Here is a 26,692-nt window from a genome sequence, read left to right as displayed (position 1 = left end):
TAATAAATGTATGTAGTAGCTCCTTAGAGACACCTTGTGGCCAACTTCTAGTGCTACAACCTATATTTCTGTAAATATTACCCTGCTGACAGTGATACAAAGTACTGTATTCTCTTAAAAATGTTTCGTTTTAATGAAAAGAATAGGCAAAATGTTTTTTTTCAGCTTAAGTATTACAAAAGGTGTGAAAATAGGTGTATACTGCCACTTTCTGTTTTCAACTTCCTTCGGTTGTTGTGGAGCACATGTATTTACAGTGGGAGTACATGTATATAAAAACACTATATATATATATATATATATATATATATATATATATATATATATATATATATATATATATATATATATATATATATATATATATATATATATATATATATATATAATTTATTTTTCCCCATAGAGAAACCACAGCAGCATTATTGGGAACTTTTAGCTAAGGGAAATAATTTATTTCACTTAGAAAGTCCTGAGAGTGCTCCTATCTTTGCTGCACGGATATGCCTATATCTATTATTAACTTGAGACAGCTTTAGCCTCCCTATTAATATATTATGTTTAGCAACAGAATCAGTCATGCCCACCCACCTAGGCTGGGGCTTTGCTGCTACTCAAGTAATAAAACAAGACAATGAAGAGCAATCTGGGTACTTACGCCAGAGTTTTGTGATAATCCATGGCATTTGTGACTCCTAAAAATTTCTGCACAGTTTCCATCACATTAGCAGGCTCAGTGCGCAGCAATTTACCATCTAAAACCAATATCTATAGAAAAAAAATGAAAGGTTAGAGCCACGATTGGTGCCACAAAATGAACAGCAGCCCAGTTCTTTGTAAAGTTTTAAAACTTAATTGTGGCATTAGGAAGAGAGCAGTTAAAGCTGGCTACATTGACATATATGAACTTTGTAGACAAAGCAAGGAGCCAATTGATCCCTGTATTTGCTTAAAATTATCAATATCTGTTCAACAATCATTCTTATTCTGTTGAAATTCCCCTGGGTTGTGGTCTAAATCAGGTTGCGAATGTGGTGAATGTCGGAATGCAGTTCTATATGGGCCCCTGTGTGAGCCAATTCCTAATGTGTGCATTGCTCACTCCTTTTCTCAGTCTCCACTATGAACCTTTCCTCGGGCAAATGAATCCAGATTGCCTCAAGCACTGTTCTCCTTTCCTTTGTCTCTACTACTTGCCCCTAGCCGTATTTTTTTACATTTTGAAGCAGATTGCAAAAACCCAATTTAGAGACAATTGGAGTGTACAAAAACATAAGGGGGATTGATCAATGCACATTCCCTGGTCCAGTCTCAGTATTTAGTATCTGTGCAAATTCATAGATACATATTTTTCCATATGTTGGCATTTCCCTGCATGGTTGCAATTCTTGGTGAAAATTTGTTTCCTGACCTGGGCATTAGGCTTATTTCTCCCCTACTTGTGGCTTTTACAGGAGAGATTCCGAGACCAACACCCATTTATAAAACTAGTATATGGAATTCTTCATACTGAGTAAACTCCTTATGTTTTGTCACAGTCCGTACAATAATGACACCAAAATATCTCTGCCAGCTTATTTATACCACTGTACTGAGCACATTACTTCAGGGATGTTTTGGTGGAGACACACAGAGCTACTAGTAGCAGCTACTTGTCACGGTGACAAAATAGACAATAGTGATAACTGGCTTTGCTACATGTGGTTTAGCAGAGGCAATTCTCAGTATTGTCTATGGCAGGGTATTTTTTGGGCATTTTGGGTTGCCTAGGGCGCCCGGTGGGCTTGGCCCAGCCCTGTTTTGTAGCCAAAAATTAGCTGCTATTAGTAGCTATGTGTGTCTCTCTAAATTGGCCCTTCAAATGTGGCTTTAAACCATATATATTATTCTATTACAATGTACCCTTTATTATTTAGCCATTAAATTATGAGTTATGATGTTTACTGGTTATTGAAACTGTTGTTAAAAGATGGCAGTTTGCATTACCTGCACATATGAATCAATATTTTTATTATTTTGTATCCCAAAGTGTATTTAGTGTACACAAGGGGTGCCTAAACTGTTAAATCCTGTTTGACTTAGGGCATGTGTTTTTTTATTTTGTTGCTGGTTAAGCATATGTGATCCCCACCTGGTTAGCATGAAAGTGGTTCATCCAGCGCTCTATATGGGTTGAGTACCAGCCTGGGACAAGGCACCTATTCTGAAGGGCTCGGAGTCTCTGGGGAGCTTCAGGCCCAGCTTTGATCACCTCCTGAAAAGTGTACTTTATGGCTACAGGGTCATCATGAGCCCTCTGATGCTGAGAGAGGGAAACACAGGGTTAAACACAACATGGCAAATGTATGGTGCATCTTTTTGCATGATATTACACAGCACCCTGTAATGATTCTCTTGTGGTTTCTTGTTTTGCAGTCTCCATGCTATGCCAATACTTAGGAAAAGAGCTCTTTTTGTCTGTCTTACTTGCTTCTGGGTGCATCACATAAGGAGTATAGTCTGTTCAGCGTTTATTAGCGAGGAGGGAAATGCTCAATGGATGCCGATCAGATCCTGGTTTCCGGTGAGCATGTTCCTGGCTCACAATCAGTGTCGCAACAAATAGTCCCCCATTGGATTGCCTAGCTAAATTGTTTGATTGTGATCCTGCAGGTGCAGTATGTGATACGGCCAGACATTGTGATCACCAATTTAGCTAGGCGATCCAATGGGGGACTATTTGTTGTGATTGGTGCTGACTGGGGGGCATTTTGGGCACATAGCAATGTTATTCTACAATACTCTACAATACTTCTACAATACTATTATCGAATGTTTTGGCATCTAACAGGAAACGGTAGTATTTATAGATATACACAGATATCATATACACAGAAGGTTATACTTCTGACATGTACCTGGTACCAGGAGTAGGCTCTGTCTGCAGGGTTGATGAGAATAGTGATTATTTTAGCTTTTGGCAGCAAGGCTGCCACCCGCCGGGGAGCCAATTCTGAATCAAAGTAGTTGGCGCTCTTTTCAAAGTAGAAATCAGATGTAGTGTTAGATGGAATGGGAAAAAACTCCATGTACCTAGACGGATAAAGAAATGCATTACAATTTTATTAGGTTTTTGTCATAACAATGTAGCCACTAGAGGACACTTTCAATTTAATAAAACATGACCTTACAGTTATCTCTTTGTATTGGTCTAAAGCAGTGATCCCCAACCAGTAGCTCATGAGTAACATATTGCTCTCCAACCCCTTGGATGTTGCTCACAGTGGTTTCAAAGCAGGTGATTATTTTTGAATTCCAGGCTTGGAGGCAAGTTTTTGTTGTATAAAAACCAGGTGCACTGCCAAACAGAGCCTCAATGTCGGTTGACAATCCAGATAGGGGCTACTAAATGTCCAATCAAAGCCCTTATTTGGCACTCCAAGAACATTTTTCATGCTAGTGTTGCTCCCCAACTCCTTTTACTTCTGAATGTTGCTCATGGGTTCTAAAGGTTGGGGATCCCTGGTCTAAAGGAATTATTTTTTAAAGGTAAATATACAGGATTTTGCAAAAGCTTCACCAGGCAAGGTGCTATGAAGGCATTATTGGCTCAGCTTACAGTTTTAGACAGTGTCTGCACTTCCCATATTTCTCTGACAGACAGAGGTACATTCTTTATTACCTTCCATAGCTGCCCTACTGTTTTATGATCCAATTTAAAAGATTCATAAGGGAACGTGGTCTAGCAGGTTCAGATTCATTAGGAGCATTCACAACAGTATACTGGGCTATAAATGACACTCTCCAGCAAAAATAAGTCTTTGCTTCCCTATACATACTGTACCATAAAGCCAACCTTTGCACTCACTTTAATATCACTCTAAGTATCTATATACTGTAGTGACCTGGATCTTGCAATACTCCAATTAAAAGCTTACTCTTTACAATGCCTGTTGCTTTGTTTTTGTTTTGTTTTTTATATATTGTGCATTCAACTGGGCCACCATAGGGTATAGTATAGTGCAATATACTATTTATATATCCAGTGACATGACCTGTAGTAAGCACAATTTTTCAAGGAAGTTGGGTTTCCCTACAACCTATCACTGTTAACATCGAAATATATGTAAACTATAAAAAGAAGCTATAATTCGTCAGGGTGCTTTTCAAAAGAGCCTTTGAAGTTTTTATTCATTCTTTTTCTTCTTTTAAAGCTATTAAGAGGTTTACTATCTGCTAACATAGGGGTCCATTTACTAAAGCGCTGTAAAAATATGCGCACAAAATTTATCACCGAATATATTTTTGCCAGTTTACTAACCTGCAGTAAATATGAATGCACAAAAATATGTTTGCCAGTTATCACATTCGCTGAAAATAACACTACGCACACATTAATGCCTGGTTTACTAAACAGCAAAATTTGCGAAAGACTAAATTAACGCCAGAATATTCGCAAAATTTTACTGCAGTAAATTATTTTTTCGCCAGAAAATTCTCAAGGGGACAGGAAATATCCCATAACACCCTGTTTTACCCATCATTCTTGTTCCTGTTGCCATTCCTGACAGGAGAAGAGAGAAGTGATCAAATATGTTTTGGATTATTCTTTTGTCTGCTGCTACAGCAGCTTTTTCAGCTGAAAGATGAATTTTGGCTAGGAGGGACCAAAGGCTTTGTCAGCCTAGATTAAACTACATTTATATGATGCACACAGATTGATTGGTAAAACTTGTTTATTAATTTTATTTATATGATTCTATTGGCAGGGGGTAAGTCTTGTGACTGGATGTATTGAAATGTGGATTTATATGATGCCTACATGTTTGATTGGGTGAAATCTGTTTACTGTGTTGATGATAATATCTATAAAGTTTAGCAGTTTTGAAGATACATATCTGGCCATAAATCATGCCATAATAAACGCCATAAAACAAGACTATTTTATAGCATAAATATTCGCAAACTTAATTTGTTGCCAGAAAATTCGCCACTCGCAGAAATTACCACTGATGTAAGCTGGTTCGTTAACGTAGTTACTGCCAGCGATCACAATGACTTCTGAGCGTGTAAGGAGGTGAACAAAATATGTGTGCAGAATGATAAGTGTAATGTGGGTACATGGCCAAACGTAACAAAAGTACAAGTGAAATTATTTCCCCTGCCACTAGAGGGAGTTGGTTTCTTCCTAGTGGTATAAAAGGGAGCCACACCCAGGGTTAAAGGAGAAGGAAAGGTTAAAACTAAGTAAGCCTTATCAGAAAGGTTCATCTACATATACCAGTAAACCCCCAAAGTAATGCTGCTCTGAGTCCCCTGTCAAAAGAAACACAGGATTTCTTTCCTTCTATTGTGTACTCATGGGCTTCTGTATCAGACTTCCTGCCTTCAGCTTAAACCTCATTGCCCTGGGCAAGAGCATGCTCAGTTTGCTCCTCTCCCCCCACCCTCCCTTCTCTGCTGTAATCTGAGCCCAGAGCAGGGAGAGACTCAGGCAGGAAGTGATGTCACACCACATTAATACTGCAGCTCCTATCCTAAACAAACAGAGAGTTTCTAGAGCTTTTTACTCAGGTATGGTAAAACATTCTACAGAATAAATATAGCATTCTAGCTTGCACTATTGCAGCTAATCTATTGGCAATAAAATGGCTCCATAGCTTTCCTTCTCCTTTAAGTGTCTTGTGATCGGAAAGAACTGTCAAGAAAGAAGGTCCAGATAGAGAGGCCCGGTAAGAACAAAAGACCGACAGTAGTGACAGGCTAAGGTAGTAAGATTTAAGTTGAGCAGGCACTAGGTGCGTGAGACAGGAAATTTAGTAAGGGCCACTCAATGCCCCAATGAGGAGGTCAGAGGGGAGAGTGCCCCCGTGGATACCCCACGAGTTAGGAATTCTAGAAGTTAGAATAGGAGAAGAGAGGGTATGAGGGCCTTGGGCCAGAAAGCTGCCAGCAAAGAAGCCCAACTGGAATAGCAAAGGGGTGCTGACGGGGTACCGGATTGCTGAAGTGGTTGAGCCTGTGAGAGTGGCAAAGGGGTGCTGTGTGAGCACCGGATTGTCGAAGAAGGTAGGCTGGAGCTGTTTGTGAATGCCCTTCTCCAGTATTCCGGGTGGAAGAAAGAAACCCGTGATGAAAGTGGGCCCGACAGAGTGGAATGCCTGATTGTATGTAAATTTGCCTGGCTGTGAGAAATTGGATGAAATAAAAGTTGGAGTCATTGCACCAAGAAAACTCTGGATTGTGTTTAAATGTGAGGGGATAGACAGTTGCTAATTCCCCCTTACAAGCGCATCACTGTTTAGTAAATGTAGTCGCTGCAAATAATTTGGCGGAAACATATTCGCAGCAATAACATGCGGAATTATTTAGTCAAATTTACCTCGCTTTAGTAAATGGACCCCATAGTGCCTTTTGTAACAACATTGCCACCTGCTGGGAGAATAAAGGAAAGAAATAAAAGCGATTGTTCTGATGTTGATCTGCACAGGTAAGAGATCAGAAATCTCAGAGGACCTTTCTCGTCTTTCCTTAGCAGAGTAACATCAGAACAATTCTCTCATGTTGGAGCATGTAAAGGTAAATCTCCACTCAAAAACAGCTTATTGCATAGTGAAAGAAAATGTAATCCTAAACAACTTTCCAATACAGTGTACATTTATTAAAATAATCCAGTAATTGGTAAATATAACTGCTTCTGAAAGCGGTATATGTCTGTATTCAATAGGGATGCACCGAATCCAGGATTCGGCCTTTGTAAGAAGGATTTGGACCGAATCCTTCTACGAGGCCGAACTGAATTCTAATTTGCATATGCAAATTAGGGGCGGGTAGGGAAATAGCATGATTTTTTGTTACAAAACAAGAAAGTAAAATTTTTTTCCCCTTTCCACCCCTAATTTTCATATGCAAATTAAGGTTCTGATTCAGTTTGGTATTCGGCTGAATCTTTCAAGAAGGATTCAGAGGTTCGGCGGAATCCAAAATAGTGGATTCGTTACATCCCTAGTATTTAATCTATTTATTCTGACCTCTGACACAGTTTAGCAGCACCTGGCTAATTGACAAACATGAAGGAAAATGAAAGTCTGCTTTTACAACCATTTTTTTTTTTTTTTAAAGGGGTTGTTCAACATGGTTTTTTTTAGTTCAGTTGTTTTCAGATCTGTTACTAGAAATAAAGATTGTTTTTTTTATTACTTTCTATTTTCTATTTGTGACAATTTTTATAATATTTAAGCTGAATCTTTCATTTTTCACCTTTCTTAAGCAGCTCTGGGAGGGGGGTGTCGCACACACACATATTCTGAGACCATTGGATTTCATTTTTTATCATTTGTGGTTTTTCAGTTATTTAACTTTTTATTCAGCAGCTCTTCAGTTTGTGATTGCACGAGTCTGTTTGCTAGGTTCCCAATTACCCTAGCAACCATGTATTGATTTGAATAAGACACTTGAATAGGAGAGGCCTGAATAGAAAGATGAGTAATAAAAAGAAGCAACAACAATAAATGTGTAGTTTTTTTTTAGAAGGGTCTGTGACCCCCATTGGAACGTCAGAAGAAAAAGGCGAATAATTAAAAAACTATAAAAATGAAATAATTAAGACCGATTTAAAAGTTGCTTAGAATTAGCCATTCTATAACACACTAAAAGTTATCATAAAGGTGCAGGACCCCTTTAAATCTGTTCTGAATTGATTCTGCTGAGCAGAATCCCGGAGTGTCATTAAAGGCGGCTGTTAGAATTGTTACAATAGTTGTTAATGTGCCACAGATGCTACAGAGAAATGAGATGAACCGAGATGGAAGAGTAAATATGTTTTCAATAGCCAAAAATGTAATAAAAAAATGATTGAATGAATGGGTGTCTACCGTAATAGCCAGATTACAACAAGCTGTTAGTTACTTAGAGCCATAACTGTTTAGTTATTTGGCTTTTGATCCTCATTCCAGCCTTTATAAAATTACATTTTTGGCTAACTATATATTTTTGTTGCACAGCCTATTTATTTACCTAGTTTTTATTTTTACATTGAACTGTGAACAGATTTCAAAATTGAATATAAAAAAAATCTGTTTGCTCTTTTGAGAAATGGATTCAGTGCAGAATTCTGCTGGAGTAGCACTATTTACTATTTTATATTAAATTTTGAAATCTGACATGGGCCTAGACATTTTGTCAATTTCCCAGCTGCCCCTGGTCATGTGACTTGTGCCTGCACTTTAGGAGAGAAATGCTTTCTGGCAGGCTGCTGTTTTTCCTTCTCAATGTAACTGAATGTGTCTCAGTGGGACATGGGTTTTTACTATTGTGTTGTTCTTAGATCTACCAGGCAGCTGTTATCTTGTGTTAAAGGACCAGTAACATCAAAGATTTTTTTTAAAAAATTCATTAGTATAAATTGAAAAATAAGCACCAACACAAATTAAACTTTTAAATAGCAAGTCTTTATTAAAAAATAACTTACTGAAACTCCACTTCCGTTCTTCTTGAGAAAAGGTGAAAGGGCGACCATCCATTCTGCAGCAGTTGATTCCTCCTCCCTGGCTATCTCTCCTGGCCGCTCTGCTGGCAAGATGGGGCAGCACTTCTAAGCGATGTTGTATCCTCAAGCCGACGTCTCCATTGCTTGCCACTTGCTCCTCTGTCTCTCCCTGACTTTTTTTTTTCCACGCACCTTGCAGCTTCTTGCCTTGCTGCTCGACAAGCCCGGCTCCAGGAGAGAGCTGCAGTCATGCCCTGCACCTGCCCCCCTGACATTTGCTCGTCTGCCCGCAGAGGCTGCTGAAGGGAAAAGTCCTTGTTGCAAATTGCCAGTTTTGTCTTCTTCCCATGCTGCCTACACTGCTCCGGCGGGGCAGCGCAGTGCGGGCACTGGGGGTGCGGGGAGAAAATGAAACATAGTGCTCGAGTTCAATACATCGCAGTTACACTAATGCGCTTTCAACTTTCATTTATAGACTCTGTGTTCGCTCCCAAACCCTGTTTATTTACAACATAAAATACCCATTAATAGAAGGCATGGAATAGAGTTTGAATAAAGTTGCGCACACCCGTTTCAGTAGATACAATGCTGTGCACGCTCTTACCCTCACCCCCAGCGCCCGCACTGCGCTGCCCAGCCGGAGCAGTGTAGACAGCATGCGAAGAAGAAGACAAAACTGGCAATTTGCAACAAGGACTTTTCCCTTCAGCAGCCTCTGCGGGCAGACGAGCAAATGTCAGGGCGGCAGGTGCAGGGCATGACTGCAGCTCTCTCCTGGAGCCAGGCTTGTCGAGCAGCAAGGCAAGAAGCTGCAAGGTGCGGGGAAAAAAAAAAGTCAGGGAGAGACAGAGGAGCAATGTGGGAAGTGGGGAGCAAGTGGCAGGCAATGGCGATGTCGGCTGGAGGATACAACATCGCTTAGAAGTGCTGTCCCATCTTGCCAGCAGAGCAGAGCGGCCAGGAGAGATAGCCAGGGAGGAGGAATCAACTGCTGCAAAATGGATGGTCGCCCTTTCTCAAGAAGAACGGAAGTGGAGTTTCAGTAAGTTATTTTTTTAATAAAGACTTGCAATTTAAAAGTTTAATTTGTGTTGGTGTTTATTTTTCAATGTATACTAACGAATTTTTTTAAATTTTTTTTTGGATGTTTCTGGTCCTTTAAGGAGCTGCTATCTGGTTACCTTCCCATTGTTCTTTTGTTTGGCTGCTGGGGGGGTGGGAAAGGGAGGGGGTGATATCACTCCAACTTGCAGTACAGCAGTAAAGAATGATTGAAGTTTATCAGAGCACAAGTCACATGACCAGGGGCAGCTGGGAAATTGACAATATGTCTAGCCCCATGTCAGATTTCAAAATTGAATATAAAAAAATCTGTTTGCTCTTTTGAGAAATGGATTTCAGTGCAGAATTCTGCTGGAGCAACTCTATTAACTGATTCATTTTTCCCATGACAGTATCCCTTTAAATTTAAGGTGAACCACCCCTTTAACTTGTTTTTTCCAGGGTTACATTTCATTTAATGGATAGTAGAAACTTGCTTAGAATGACATTTTCTTTCAATTTGCAAAAAATAAAACATTGTGTACTGTGTGTACCTGATAGGTGGTGTACTTGTGTGTATATTTATGTGCAGACTATACCTTATTTTTAAGTAGGGTTAACATTTCCTTTCTTTCTCTCTGCATGTTCAGTAGTCAAAGGTTTTTCTGCTTATAAAGCCTTCTTTTGAAATAATCTGCATTTATTTCTATAAGTGTGAGTTCTAATAATGGACCCAGTCCAAAAAATGGTGGAATATTTGATCTGATTTACAAACCAATAACATTACAACTAATCATCTCTCAGACATGAAAGTACAAAGCCATACAAAACACATGTTGTGCTTTAAATCTATAGTTGTTTAAAACAAAATGACCCTTAAAAAGGATTCTGTCATTTTTGTGGTGTAGTTTTTATTTCTAAATTACACTGTTTACACTGCAAATAATTCCCTCTACAATATAAAATGTAATTCCTGGACCAACAAGAGTATTTTTTTTATTTGTAATATTGGTGTGTAGGTGCATCTCAGGTCATTTTGCCTGGTCATGTGCTTTCAGAAATAGCCAGCATTTTAGGATGGAACTGCTTTCTGGCAGGCTGTTGTTTCTCAATGTAACTGAATGTGACGCAGTGGGACCTGGATTTTACTATTAAGTGCTGTTCTTAGATCTACCAGGCAGCTGTTATCTTGTGTTAGGGAGCAGCTATCTGGTTACCTTCCCATTGTTCTGTTGTTAGGCTGCTGGTGGGGAAAGGGAGGGGGTGATATCACTCCAACTTGCAGTCAAAGACAATATATCTTTACCCGTGTCAGAATTCAAAATTAAATATAAAAAAAAATGTGTTTGCTCTTTTGAGAAACTGATTTCAGTGCAGAATTCTGCTGGATCAGCACTATTAACTGATGCGTTTTGAAAAAACATGACAGTATCCCTTTAACATACAACTTTAACACTATGACATGCCCTTCCAAAATCTGACCCTTCTACAGTTATGATGTGGAATGACAGCATCTTAGATCTATTAACTCGTACCAGTCAATGCCTTTATGGTAATTCTGTCCATTGTAAAACTGGATCTCTTCAAAGGTCTCAGAGCTGGGGTAATTGCTGCTCAGGTCTGAATGCATACCTAGGAAAAGGTACAATGCAGTGGTGCCTGAAAGAAACAGCAATTATACAAGAGTTAGATGAATAACAACTGCAGGGCTCTGGGCCTATATTCAAAGCACTTGGGAAAGCCCTAAATGGTTTCATCAGAGCAGCAGAAATTTTAAAAAGCATTGTGACTTCATCCTTGGGCAAATAATTTTTTCCTGGCACCTAAGGAGCAAAACCTCAGGCTGAGAGCTCAACAGGCAAGAGGCTAAGTGCATTGCAATAACAGAAGCGGTTCAGCGTTGAAATGGATATAAATGACGGCCCTTATAAAAATATATGAAATTCCATGCTGATGCACTCCCATTAATCACATTGCTCTTGTGCCACGACATTGCAGTTGAGTTTCTTCTTCAGAGATTTGTGTGAATCCCGGGGCAAAATCATCACATGCAGTGCAACAATACACACAAAGGACCAGAAAAAAAGGTACTGGACACGTGTGAATGGTACAAAACAGTATCCCAGAAGTGTGCAAGGACAATGTGTGATGCCACAGCAGTTGTTGCCTTTATGTGAATGCATAACTTCCCTGATAAATGAGCTCCCACTGTGTCTAAATAAATTCTGAGATAAAGGAGAAGGAAAGGCTAAAATGAAGTAAGCTTTATCAGAAAGGTCTATATAAATACACCAGTAAACCCTCAAACTAATGCTGCTCTGAGTCCTCTGTCAAAAAAACCACAGCATTTCTTTAATTTTATTGTGTACACATGGGCTTCTATATCAGACTTCCTGTTTTCAGCTTAAACCTCCAGGGCACAGCCTTGAGCATGCTCAGTTTGCTCCTCTACCCATCCCTCCTCCCATCCCTGCTGTAATCCAAGCCCAGAGCTATGAGCGAGCAGGGAGAAACTTATTCAGGAAGTGATGTCACACCAAGCCAATATGGCAGCTGCTATCCTAAACAAACAGAGAGAGCTTCTAGAGCTATGGTAAAGCATTCTGCAGAATAAATATAGTGTTATAGCTTGCACTATTGTGGCTTATTTATTGCCAATAAACTGCTTTAGTAGCTTTCCTTCTCCTTTAAGTGCTGCATGAAATTAGCGACCACATAATAATTAGAAGACGGTTGATTAGAGAAGCATTAGGCATTATGTCAACAGAGTAATAAGCACCTAAGTGTAAAAACTTTTGTTTCCTGATCTGACCCCCACTGCCTGTCATTCACACTAAAGCCCGCTACAAATTATATGTGCCCTATGTGGGAACACTGTAGATCAGATTTACATGAACTCATGGTTGATGTTCTGGTCGGCCTGATTATGACTGGCCTCTTGCCCAACATCAGTAAGAGCTGCCATGCTTACCTGTTCCCCCGGGAAAGCAAATGGATTAGTGCGTGTGTCTCTGGCGACACTTTCTTGTGTCTGGCCCTTATATTATTCCTTTGCAATGTTCTCAGCATTTAAAGGGGAAATAACGTCTAAAATAAAATAAGGCTAGAAATTCTGTATTTTGTATACTAAACATAGAGATAAACTTACTGCACCACAAGCCTAATAAGCAATTTATGATTTTAAAGTTGGCCAAAGGAGTCACCATCTTGTAACTTTGTTAAACATCTTTGCAAGAACAAGACTGTGCACATGCTCAGTGTGGTCTGGGCTGCTTGGGGATCGTCATAAATTATCAAAACAGCACAAGTCAAATAATATCTGCCAGAAGCCGATACAGCAAGACTGATCAATAATCAGAATATACAGACTGCACTGGGTCCTGTGTTGTCGTAATCTAATGTGGATTTTATAGTTTATTCTATTTTTTTAATACAAACTTTCTCCAACTCTGCAGAACCAGTGGCTGTAGCAAAATAATCCTCCAAATAGAATCCCAGTTTATCTGTTTAAATCTGGCTCCATGATCTTTGTCCCTGTAGCTGGAGTTGGAAACAGTAAAGGGGATTTAAAGGCAAAAATAAAACCCAATACAAATCGCTACACAGTCACCGACTGCTCTACAGGGAAACAAACAAAGCTGCTTGAGTTCTGCATGGCTGGGAAGGCGGGGGCTCCCTCTGCTGCTCATAAGTATTATTGTTTCCCTGCAGAGCAGTTAGGGAACGTCTGACAATTCCTGTCCACAGCAGTAAATGAAGGAAGAATTTCACTGCATACAGTCAGGTTTCTTATAAAAACGGTACACATTTTTAAATTAAAGTATATTGGAGATAGGTTTCTTTTACCTGCAAAAATAATATAATCTATCCTTCAGCAATCAGCCAATTTAAAGGTGAAGTAAAGCCTACAAAAAAGCCATGGCTAGAATTGCAGTATTTTAGCAAGAGAGAAAGATGGGAAAAAAGAAAATCAGCTAGAAGAAAAGAAGATCTGCTTTCAAACAGCTGGTACAGAAGCCAAAAATATATGGTTTAACCTGTCAAGACCAATTATTTTTTGAGATGTAGTTTTCCCATTAACCTCGCAAGAAGGTTAAACGAGGCCAAGCAGTAATTCCACAGCATTCTCCTGCCTGCTGGGACTTTCATGGTTAAGCCAGTTTTTCTCTTGAAATGGAGCTGGAATGGGTCAGAGCTGACTTATACAATCTGCCTTGGCTCTGAAACTCTTGAGTTGTCTCCAGACACTTACACAGTGCCGTGTGTGCATCCCTGAGCGGGAAGCCGGACTGTAGATTAAAGGACAAGTAAACCTTAAAAAATAAGTGAATGTAAAATTGATTAAGGGCGCTATTCTAATAACGTTTGCAATGTACATTCATTGTTTATTTTTTTCATTCCAAGATATTAAAGGATACATGTACTGTTAATATGAATATGAACAGCGGACAGTTTCCCACCAGTCTGACCACCAAGTAGTCAAGGAAGTTGTCAGGAGAAATAAAGAGGTTGCTCTGATGTTCTTCTGCTAAGGAAAGATGTGATAAAGCTATCCAATTTTGTTTCTAAGCAGAAGAACATCAGAGCAGCAGCCTCTTTCTTTCTCCTGACAACTTCCTTGACTACTTGGTGGTCAGACTGGTCAGAAAATTACCAGCAGGTGGTGCTGCTGTAACAAAATTCATTGATGTTAACAGTACAGGAATCCTTGGAATTAAAAAAAAAAAAAAAAAAAAGTTATTAATGTACATTGCAAAAGTTCTTAGCACTTAAGACTCCCACATTACTGGGTGCTCTTCTGGAAATCCATTAGAGGACACAATCTTTGTCTTTGAAAAGTGGCTTTAATATTGCACACACAGTGGTAAATATTTGTGCGATGGGTGTACTGGACTTACGCGTTTCTTGCCGTAATGCTCGGCACTTCTTGTGAGTCAGTAAAAATCACGTGGCTCAAGGTTTAAGTAATGTTTGCATCACTCATTAAGCATTCAATTGAGGTGAAATTCATTAACAAAGTGTTGTATGATCTGTACTAGTATGAAATAGTGAATATAAATAAAATACAATTTTATGTGCAAATATAAAAAATTTAATACGCTGATAAAATCATACCATTACTATGTAATATGCAATATGTTACTTTAGTGATAAAATGTGATATATAAAAATTGACTATTGTAGCATAAAATGTAAAATGTGAGGATACATATGAATTATATAAATGAGATTAAAAACATTAATTTGTTCAATATTAGATTAAAATCAATTTGATTTATAAGTTGCTAACTTTTCCTCTGGACGGACACAGGAACCGGGTGAGCTCTGATGCGGTCCTTTTTCACAAAAGTTCATAGAATAGCCCCCTAATCAATTTTACATTTACTTATTGTTATGGTTTACTTATCCTTTAACACAAGTACATAGAGTGCACAAGTAACAATAAACATACAGAAAACAATCACACACAGATCCCAAAGTGGAAAATACGTTTAATATATACAGTGATGTTATTCGTACAAGAGGATGTTGCCCATGTTAGCCTAGCCGTTCTCAGAAACAGTCAAGCAAGCTTGCAGCAAGTATAAAATATTTATAAGAAAATAATGGCACTTTCTATGCCTGTGTTAACTAGAAAGAAAAACAGCGCTAGCACTAAATGGAAAGAATGATGTCAGAATTTTTTTTTTAATGTTAATCAATCTTGGCATATTTCCCTTTAATTCAGTTTACAGCTAAAATCATGCAAGGCCTGTATTGTGCTTACTCAGTCACAAGTAGAACACTCTACACCAATTCAGTAAGAATCTCACATTTCCTAACACTGAGAGTATCAGGCAGAAATTGCAGCTGCCGTTCCCAGCGCTAAATGTTAGAAGAAAGCAAGCCATTAGAGACAGCAACATGCCCCTCAATGTTTTCGGCTTTCTTCTACACATCTGGTAGAGATTTCAGCCTCCCTTATGAATACCCTGTATCATTATCACTGTTTTTGCATTTTCATATACAGTACATTTATTGCCACCCGCATAACATCCTGTACTAATCCTAACTCCCTCTGTGTGTCTACCATATCCTGTACTAATCTGACTTTCCCCTATATTCACACACACAGGCAGTCATATCTGCTGCTCACATCAATAATCCCACCTCCGTTGTTCCAAACATCAGATTCAGGAGCTGACATTGTACTAGATTATGCCCATGGCACACTGGGCATTTGCTCCAGTTGTAAAGAAATGCCTGTCACCAGTTGTGCTGTCAGAAGGGTCTCCTATACAGGTATGGGATCCGTTATCCGGAAACCAATTATCCAGAAAGCTCCGAACTACAGAAAGACCATCTCCTATAGGCTCCATTTTACCCAAATAATCCAAATTCCTTTTTCTCAGTGATAATAAAACAATTCCTTATATTTCATCCAAATGAATATATAATTAATCCTTAATAGAAGTAAAAGCAGCCTATTTACATGATTTTCTAGTAGACTAGTAGAGGTATGAAGATCCAAATTAAGATCTGCTATCTGGAAAGCCCCAGGTCCAGAGCATTTTGGGTATCTGGTCTCATACCTGTATATGCTCTATCTATATATGTGTGTGTAAATAAATCCAACTCTTAATTTGCATATTCAAATTTGAGGAAAATAAAAAAAAATGCAATTAATTGTAAGCAATAAAATGTTGCATTCCATTGCCTAGAAATAAAATGTATACGAGTTCTGATTCAGTTCAGCTAAACTGTTGGTCTAATCTTACATTCTGTAAAAATGACTAGGACTATTTGGCCGAATTCTGTATTTATTGCATCTTTAGAATATACAGCACTTGGTATATTTTTCAGAGGCTAAAGGTGGCCATACACATAGAGATCCACTCGTTTGGCGATTTCGGCAAATGAGCAGATCTCTCTCCCCGATATGATCATATTGAGGTGGGCGATATCGGGCTGATTTGTTCATGGGCCCTAGGGCTCAACGATTAGATCATAACGTAGGCAATACGGGCGGTCAACGAACAGATGCGGCCGCAATCCGTCTAGATTTTTTACCCTGCCCGATCAAAATCTGGCCGACTTTCAGCCAGATATCGATCAGGGAAGTCCGTCGGAGACCCACAAAAACGGTTTGATAAGCTGACAGCTCGGTTTGTCAGCAGCTTTTATCGGCCCGTGTATGGCCAGCTTAAGTCTCCCTAAATTTTTATTATTCTCCTCCTATATGTGCTACTATAGACTTAAAGAGAATTATTGACACACTCAAAAAAGGACACATACCAGTTTTTTGAGGACCGATGATGAGAAGTTTAGGGAAACGATCACAAGTCTTTTCTTTTGACCAAATGTCTTTGTGTCTTTTATCCTCACATGGATCCTGCAAAAATCAATACACATTTTAGTTTTTTTTTCCGTTGTGTAAACTCGGACATATGATATGGTCGACCAGCAACAGAAGTTATCACTAAAAGCTAGAGTTCCCAGCAAATGATTTGGGGGATAGAATGAATTCTACAAATGTAGTCGCTGCAAGAATGAAGTACAGGAACCAGTGAGCTGAACACAATTGGCCACCCCATGTGTATGTGGTAAGTAATGTTACAACTACTTGGCCTATATCTATAGGTGCTATGCCATGGAACACATGTGAAAAGGTCACCAGGGATAGACATTCAATTTTTGGGGTGGGATAAAATTGGATTGAGCAGAGCAGTAGCTGGTGGGATAATTACAACATTTACAGACTGATCTTTTTGGGTGGTTGAGAAAGGCAAAGTGAATCTGTGGGGTTCAGAGAAGCTAAAGTAACTAACTGTATTAAGGCTTCAGAGAAATCATTGCAGATTAATGGTTGTTGAGAGTGATTGTGTTGCATATTGTTTTAATTTAGCTTTTATTCCTATGTCCTGCATTAGGGCAAAAGTGAAACTGAAAGTACTGTCATTTAGCAACTTCTTGGTTCTTCAGAGCAATAGTGGGAAGAGAAGATGGTAGTTAAAAAAATAACCCACATCCATGTTATGAAATTCACTTTTCTATGTAGAGGTACAAGGCAGCCAGACTTTCTCAAACCTGCCAAAGGATAGATAAATGTGAGATCAGAACCTGCCACAAAGGGTCCTTCTCCTCGGGGAAGATTTGGAAATATTTATGTGCGAGCTGTACAGGAGGCAGAGTCTCCAACTTCAGATTTGTCCAGGTGTTCAGAAACTGCACCAGTAGCTTGAAGGTGTAAAGTCCCAGTCGGTCGTTGCCGTAGTTAGACAAGTGGGTCATGAAAATGCTGATCTGAAACAACACAGCACAGTTAGTATGGGGGGAAAATCTGGGAACACAAACGTAGAGAGAAGAACTTCTCCTGCAGAGCAACAGCAGCAAATGAGATTTCACATTCATTATGGGGCCATGTTTATCATCAAGCAAAATCAGCAGAGATGGAAAACCTGTAGGTGCCTGCTATCCCAAAGTTTATTCTCGCTGTCCCCTAAATTGACAATTACAGTGCAAGCCAGTAAGGTTACAGTATATAAATAAATGATATGCATTATATAAAGGAGAAATGTAAAAATGTGCCAATATATCCTCGCCAGGCTGGTGTACAGGGGACTTAGTTCTAGAGCAGTGCTGTCCAAACTTCTTCTGGTGTTCTTTCTGGTGTACATGGTGGAGGGCCGATAATGGAGGCCAATTTTGACCACTCCCTGTTTAAACCACACCAATGTTACCACAAGAACCGTTAAGACTATATCAACATGGATGGTGGTAGCACACCATAAAACCAAATGGTTAGTGCTCACTGCAGGGATATCACTCGTATGTGAAACAAGTGTATTAAACCATATTAAGACATACCATTAAATTCATATGTTTCATCATCCTCTGTGGATAGCACAGCAACCCCCAGCACATGATTAAACACATTGGGGACCCCCTAACAAGTATTTCCAAATTATAACAAACCCAGGCCAGGTTCACTTCCTGCAGGCAAACCATGGCACAGACAGACAGAGTACAGCACACACACACAGGGAGCATAGGGCAGGCAGAGTATGGCTCATACATGGAGCATAGGGCAGACACATGGAGCCAGTGGTGTAACTAGATGTTATTGAGCCCCACAGCAAATTTATTTTAGGGCACCTGCAGATGTTGTCCTGTTTTATCAATACATAAATAAATGGCTCATTATTTGGGGTTCACTGGGCCCCTTTTACCTCCTTGGGCCACCCTGCAGCCACAGGGTCTGCCTCCTCTGTACATACGTCCCTGCAAAGAACACAGGGCAGGCAGAGTATGACACACACAGGGAACATAGGGCAGGCAGAGTATGGTACAAACAGGCAGATTAGGACAGGCAGAGTATGGCACACAGGGAGCATAGGGCAATCAGAGTATAGCACACAAAAGTAGAATATTGAACAAACAGGGAGCAAAGGAAAGGCAGAGAATGGAACACAGGGAGCATGGCGCAAGTAGAGTATGGCTCACACAGGGAGCATAGGGCAATCAGAGTATGGAACACAGGGAGCATAAGGCAGGCAGAGTATGGCACATAGGAAGCACTGGGCAGGCAGAGTATGGCACACCGGGAGCATTGGGCAGGCAGAGTTTGAGACACACACAGGGAGCATAGGGCAGGCCGACTATGGCTCACACAGGGAGCATAAGGCAGGAAGAGTACCAGCAGGAAACAACGAAATTTACCAGGACCTGGTCTGAAGTGTGAACAGGTGAACTATGTGGGCAGTTTCAGTCTGGCTTTGAGGTGTTAACAGTACAGGGCTTTAGGGGTGTGAACAATAGAGGTGTCACAGGTGTGAACAATGCGGGGGGGATTACAGGTGTGAACAATGCAGGAGTTTATTGTTTGAATTTGAGGTGTAAATACAGGGGCTGATTAATCTCAGTAGTAATACATTTCAAAGCTTACACAAGGTAAGGAATCACAGCAGGCAGACTTTCATGTGGGGGCCAAACAAGGGGGGGGGGGCGGCCTAAGGCCGCCATTTGGACACCATGCTTGATCTTTTCCTCATGCATCCCCTTTGATACCAGTATGCAGTATAGCAAAGTATTGTAGATTGCCAAAAAGGAAGGACACAACAAAAACATTTGCTACACTATCTATTCCTTTGCTTCCCTTTAACTACCTCTATTTACATGAAAAAATAATTTGAAGGTGAACCTTCAACCCTTTATAACTGTTTCAGAGACACCTAGTGGAAAGTCATGGAAAAAGCAGTAACAGTGAGGTATATGTAACACTTCTGATGTTTACAAATAAATAAGCAGTGACCAACACCTTCCAGGAGAAACTCTCACGAAGGGCAAAGAAACACATTATGGGAAGTTTTATCAATGGGACCCCATTTGAGCACTTTCGTGCAACACCGCAGTTCCTTGTTCCCCGGACACATTCAGTGCGGAAAAGCTTCAAGCACCAATTAGCCCTTAATTAAATATTGATACAGCATTTAATGGATCTTTTATTGTTCTCAGCGTGCCAGCAGTTTACTGAATTGATTGACTGTAACTGCCTGAGATATGCACCTGAGATTCATAACCGGGATCCAGTAGCCTCATATATTCCTGCATATGGCTTTTAAACAGAGTTTCAGGAAATACTTGAGCTCTGGCTCACTTTCTGAATTCCAAATAAATGTCTAGGGTGAATGATAAACAGTACAGAGTGATGTCTAGATGGGTCAGAAACACAAATCTCGGTAGAGACGGCAGATAACACAACATATGGCAGCCAGCTCCCAAGGGCTTTATGACAGGCTGAAAGGGAAATTCCAAAGGGGCCAAAATGCAAAGCAGGCCCCCTTATCTATCACATGTGCATATTGTGCCAACATTATCTTATGTCATGAAGCACCTTTACCAGTTACAGCCCTTTCCCCAGACACCATCCATCTTGTCTTACTTAAACATAATATTAGTAACGGTCTCTACACACTGTGCAATAACTTAGCCTGCTTGATCGAGATCTGCCTGATTTTTGGCCAGATATTGATTGGGAAGGCCTGTCAGAGGGCCCCTCTGAAGGCAGATAAGTTGCAGAATCAGACTAAAGAACCCGAATCAGCATCTTAAATTTGCCCATGTATGGCCACCTTTTACTAGGCAGATTTCACTCAATCCAACTACTGTTGCCAGCATGCACAACATTCTTTTTAACACTGTGTTTCACCAAGTTGCAAAATTAACAAAAATTTCCTCCAACAGGCCCACCTTGGGTGGGCGATAATAGTGGTAATGCAATCATTTGGCCCTAGGGGGGCCAAATGATTGCATTACCGAGGGGATACATAAAGTCGCTAGGAAGGATCCTTGCCCAATATTTTGGCCAGATAACGATTGTGGAGGTCTGTCGGAGGCCCCCCACACACGGGCAGATAAACTGCCGAATTGGTCTAGAGGACCCAAATCTGTATCTTAAATCTGCCTGTGTATGGCCACAGAGAGATCCGCTTGTTTGCCAATGTCGCTAAACGAGCAGATCTCTCCCCGATATGCCCACATTGAGGTGGGTGATATCGGACAGATCTGATCATGGGCCCTAGGGCCCAACAATTGAATTATAATGCAGGACTATGGGCGGTCGGATCGCGGGACCACATCAACGCACAGATGTCTGCCCGACTTTCAGCCAGATATCGATCGGGGAAGCCCGTCAGAGGGCCCCATACGCAGGTCAATAAGCTGCCAACTTGGTCGGTCGGCAGCTTTCATTGGCCCGTATATGGCCAGCCTTACTCTGTCTCAGGCTAAAGTCTGTCATGGGATCCTAGCTGTAGTACGGCAGGTTGAAAATCCCTGATACACATAGTATATTTTATTTTTCATTTAGGGCTCCCTGGCCCTTTTGCATTGTCCTTTGCTCCTGCCCCTTCCCATAAAGCCACACTTACAGGGTTGAGCAAGACAGTCAGAAAAAGTTCCCCTCCATTAATGATCTTGTCCAATTCCACAGGCCCCCCAGGATATTCATTATAGAATATGGTGTGCGTGAAGAGGCCACATGTTTGCCGGGGAAGGATCTGTAAATGGAAGGAAATAACAAATATAACATCATACAGTGCACTAGCAATTTAATGGGTGCTCCGTAAAAGTACGCTTCTGTGTCTTGCACATTACGGAACAAAAGGTTATAATTTGTTTTATTACTTTCTCTGCATGTAATTGCTACTAGAAAATAAGCCTTAGAAATAGTGGAGGAACCTGAAAAAAACATGTAAATAGAAATGTTATGCAGGAATAAGTGGTGTGCAGCAGGTCTTCATTGGGTGTTTCACATCGCACTGCACAGATATGCAGCAAAATATAAATGCCACTGTATGTATGATATGCTTAGTTTACCATGGGGAAATTTATTTTATTGCACCGAATAAATAGGGGAGCTTTTATTTTATTGAGTATTTAATAGTGGCTTGAAACCGGAGTATGTTTGTATATACGTTAAACTCCTCCATCATTTCATCTCCCCACACCCCAGGTAGTAAATGGTGCAGGGCACAGGTCATTATTACAGAGCTGACAGTCCCTTCAATGACACTGCACACTTTATTGGGAGAAAGAGGAGGCTGAAGCTCATTATACACAGCTCATATGTGTCCACACTGTTAAAAGAATACAAAATGTATCTAAGTTTTGCAATTAAAATGAAATGAAAACTTTTGCACGTTATACACGAGTGTAGAGTGCTGCTACAGTAGCAGTGCCTCATTCAGCAGGCATTTACTCATGATAGAACTACAGTACAAATAAACTAAATGAAAGATTGCTGCCAGAGAGAGAACCTTTATCAAAGCCTTAGTAGAAGCTAATCCTATGTGAACCCGTATTCATAACACTAGCAAGCATATGGAACAGCTCATATGCCTGGGCAGAGCTTAACCCCCTCCTGCCCACATGTAGAGTTACAATAGCACTTCTACAAAAAGAAACCTGGGACAAGACAGGTGGCTTATAGCAGAGACAAAGGGAAAATATATCATTTGATTTCTCCTTTCAGGGTGGTGGCAGACAGGGAGATGATTCGCCCAGTGACAAATATTCTCTACTTTGGGTAACTAATCTCCCTGAAATGCCTTCCCACCAGCAAGAAAACGAAATGCCGGCGGGATTACATAAGAGGCGCTTTGGATTTCCGGTACACTTCGGAAATCTGAAGTGTTTCTTATGCCAGCCCACCAGCAATTCGTATACTTGCTTGCGGGAAGGCATTTTGGGGAGATTAGTCACCCAAAGATTTTTCGCTGGGCGAATTATCTCCACGTCTGCCACCACCCTTAGAGTTGAACTGCAACTATAACAGTAAAAGGAATTCAACTGTTGTGGAAAAATCAGGTCCCCCCTATTAGGGTGGAACAACATACTGTGCAAACTTATGACCCATATGGTGCAAACAGTACTCTATTTAGTCCTGACAAAAAGTCAGTGGCTGTGTATATGCCAAATACTTCATTATAGTCTGATCCATGTGTATCACATCTGCAGTTTTAGCAAGCCTTGGAATTCTGCAGTTGTAATAAAACATTGACTACAACACAGCTTGTACTTTAGGATCTTGTACCTTTAAGAATATGCATATTTACCAATTTTTATATGGAAACTCTACATCACTAACAAAAACTAGATTGGAAAGTCCCCCCCCCCACCTGCCCCCAACTGCAAACCTCCTTTTGTATATGACAATATAGAAACCTCACCATAATTCCATTGTGAACAAAGCCCCTGCGGTACCGAGCTGGTTTCAGATGAGGGTATTCTTCCGTGCTTGTAACCTTGATCCCCCATATCTGTTTCCAAGCTTCATACAACTGTACATGAACTGGATACACACCAGAATGATGAGGGGCCACAGCGTACCCCATATCTGTAGGTATGCCATGATCCTAAATGGATAGGCAAGGACACAGAACACATTTTTGTTAAAGGCATTCTGTCAGGATTTTATGATGTAGATTTTATTTCTAAATTACACTGTTTACACTGCAAATAATTCACTCTACCATATAACATTTCATTCCTGAACCAGCAAGTGTATTTTTTTTTATATTTATAATATTGGTGTGTAGGCAGCCATCTCAGGTCATTTTGCCTGGTCATGTGCTTCCAGAAAGAGCCAGCACTTTAGGATGGAACTGCTTTCTGGCAGGCTGTTGTTTCTCCTACTCAATGTAACTGAATGTGTCCCAGTGGGACCTGGATTTTACTATTGAGTTGTTCTTAGATCTACCAGGCAGCTGTTATCTTGTGTTAGGGAACTGCTGTCTGGTTACCTTCCCATTGTTCTGTTGTTAGGTTGCTGGGGGGGAAAGGGAGGGGAATGATATTACTCCAACTTGCAGTACAACAGTAAAGAATGACTGAAGTTTCTCAGAGCACAAGTCACATGACTGGGGGCAGCTGGGAAACTGACAATATGTCTAGTCCCATGTCAGATTCAAAATGAAATATAAAAGATTCTGTTTGCTCTTTTGAGAAATGGATTTCAGTGCTAAATTCTGTTGGAGCAGCACTATTAACTGATGTGTTTTGAAAAATAAACCCAAAAAAACATTTTTCCCATGACAGGGGCATTGATTCACGGCAGGAAGGGGGTCATTCTTTCACTGTATAGAGCACTGGTAGGGCCGAATCTAAAATATGCCGTACAGTTTATCAGAGCACAAGTCACATGACTGGGGGCAGCTGGGAAACTGACAATATGTCTAGCCCCATGTCAGATTTCAACAAAAATCTGTATGCTCTTTTGAGAAATGGATTTCAGTGCAGAATTCTGTTGGAGCAGCAGTATTAACTGATGCGTTTTGAAAAAAAAAAAAATATTCCCATGACAGTATTCCTTTAATATAAAGCAGATAAATTCTAGTAATTGCAACAACATTGTACATTTTGTTTCATAAAATGTCACCTACCACAGCGAATTTCCTGTTTAAGGCCATTTGCTCGGCCAGCACTGATTGGTTGTGGAAGAGATGGGGTTGCATGTGACTCCACATGTGGGGAAACCACCAGAACTGTTTCACGTAGGAGAGCAGCAAGTCATCCCCTTCATCCTCAGCATCCGTACCTGAACCGATGATAGAAATGCTCAAAGCATGACGGAATTTGTGTCTTATGCTTAAGTAACTTAACAGCTTGTTACACAGATCATTCTTCCCATTGTTTCTTTTAAAGTCACACATCTTTACTGCATCCTTAATGTTCTATGGTTGCGACTGTATAAGATACTCTTGAACTTCAGATTTTTTGCAAGCTGCAGACTATGTATAACTGCCCATTAGGCCCCTTTAGCCTACGCAAATCTAAAACACGTGCAAAGAACATAGTACTTGGGGCAGCCATCATTGCTGTGATGAAGAAACCTCCTCCAAAGACTATAGTGAAAAATTCCTTCTGGTTGCTATAAACAGTGGGTGCTTGTGCTGCTTGAGGACTTCGATGAATAGTTAGATTTACTGCAGGTGAGGCAAGCAATATGGTAGCTCATATATTTATACATAATATATGGGCCTAGTTTATTGACCACATTATGAAAATACTATTATTCTGCATATTTAAGGTATACCTGGATATAAAACTGGATTGCGCTCTTTGTCTAATTTCCTATATTAGAGCACAATAGAGACAAATCTGTGACAGTTGGACATCTTTTAACGAGTGAGTGTGTATTTTCCTACAGCTTCTGCTATTGCTCACCTGTATGGAAAAACTTGCCAGAGAAGCCAAGATTGAAGGTAAAGTTGGGGATATGTGTCCGTAACTCCATCTGTGTGTCATACAGCGCCTGTATTAAATAACATACCAAACATATCATATTGGCAATGTAATGACAACGGTGCCATAAACAGAAAAACAGAACCTTTTAGCCATAAAATAACAATCCCTTCATATTTGTTTCTTTGCCTGTTTCAGGAATTATTACCCGACAATTGGGATTTAAAAAATGTTTGTTTGTTTTTTTTTAAGGTTGAGAAGCCTTTATTAAATGCACATTTTCCCATAATTGACAATAGTGATGAGATTAGTTGCATTCATTTTATTGTAAACCAATTCTCAGATGACTCACAGATTTTTAGTTCTTATGCTTTGAAAATGAAATTAGTTGCATCCATTTAATTGTAAACCAATTCTCAGATGACTCAGAGAATTTTTAGTCCTTATGCTTTGTTTCCCATGTTGTGATTCTGTTTACAAGTTTCAGTTTTTGAATAAGGACTCCATTGTTTTCCCAATTCTGTTTTCTCATCATCTCACACACAGGCTTCTTTTAGGAGTAGATTAGGGGCACATTTACTTGAATTCAATGGGGAATTCCTGCATGTCGATTTTTTGTCAATGTTACTGTATTACTTAATACTACTGACTGCTTTGAGCAGTAAAATGCCACTGTTCTATGAGGTCTTCGAGATACCCCCAATTCATAATCCTGGAAAATGAATAAAAACCCTTCTTACCTTCACATCTTCCACCTTCATCCGAGTTCCTTCTTTCCCAACAAAGATATCATCAATGTCTACTAGCACATAGCGGTTAAGGGGTAGGGACAATCGTTTTCCCGTAAGGAATGACACTGCATCAACAAACACTAGTTTGTGTAGCCAGAAGTTAAGATTGTTGCCAAACAGGACCCTCTGGATACCATCATGTAGTCCCAGGTCCTGGACCACAGTGGTGTGGAGGGCTGCGTCGACGCTGAGGTGAGGTATACTCTCTGCCGACTTGGTTTTAGCTAAAAGAACAGGTTCGTAGGTGGAATGATTGGATTGGAAGACGGTCCAGTCTTCCCCTGGAAGGTCCCCCTTTTCCACTTGGTTAGGCCGGGTTATGTAAAGGAGAGGGGATTTAGGATTGATGCTGCAATCTTTCAGACCAAGATTTGAGTGAAGGTACAGGGGGAATCCTTTAAGCTGGGCGCTCAGCAGACTGTTCTCGTTGGCCTGTGGTCAAGAGAAATGCAGTGTATGAAACTCATAAAAAAATATTTTTGGGCAAAAATGAACCAATGACACACACTTAGGATGCCAAAGACCAATGAACATGACTAAATACTCTACAGTACAAATATTTACCTATGGAATGTTTAAATGGAGTAAAGCACTGCGTATCTTGACAGCGCCGTATAAAAAAATGATGATATCACTTTTCTCACCTTTCCCTTATAGTTACATAGTCAAA

General features: G+C 40.1%; 1 protein-coding gene across 2 annotated transcripts in view; it reads right to left on the bottom strand.

The window, feature by feature from the left end:
• Positions 1–26,692, bottom strand: part of ndst1.S (N-deacetylase/N-sulfotransferase (heparan glucosaminyl) 1 S homeolog) — a 67,818-nt gene that overhangs the window by 2,790 nt on the left and 38,336 nt on the right. For both annotated transcript variants that reach the window (XM_018254240.2, NM_001091960.1), the window contains 11 exon segments: positions 25,972–26,454; positions 25,214–25,301; positions 24,430–24,584; positions 23,218–23,403; positions 21,418–21,546; positions 17,609–17,791; positions 16,784–16,880; positions 11,044–11,167; positions 2,898–3,072; positions 2,132–2,302; positions 659–768 (listed from right to left, as the gene is read on the bottom strand). In XM_018254240.2, the coding sequence (XP_018109729.1) occupies positions 659–768; positions 2,132–2,302; positions 2,898–3,072; positions 11,044–11,167; positions 16,784–16,880; positions 17,609–17,791; positions 21,418–21,546; positions 23,218–23,403; positions 24,430–24,584; positions 25,214–25,301; positions 25,972–26,454 (1,901 nt within the window).

Source organism: Xenopus laevis, chromosome 3S (genome assembly GCF_017654675.1).
Source record: "Xenopus laevis strain J_2021 chromosome 3S, Xenopus_laevis_v10.1, whole genome shotgun sequence".
Classification (NCBI taxonomy): Eukaryota; Metazoa; Chordata; class Amphibia; order Anura; family Pipidae; genus Xenopus; species Xenopus laevis.
Note: the sequence above shows the minus strand (reverse complement) of the source record. Positions and strands in the feature narration are given on the sequence as shown.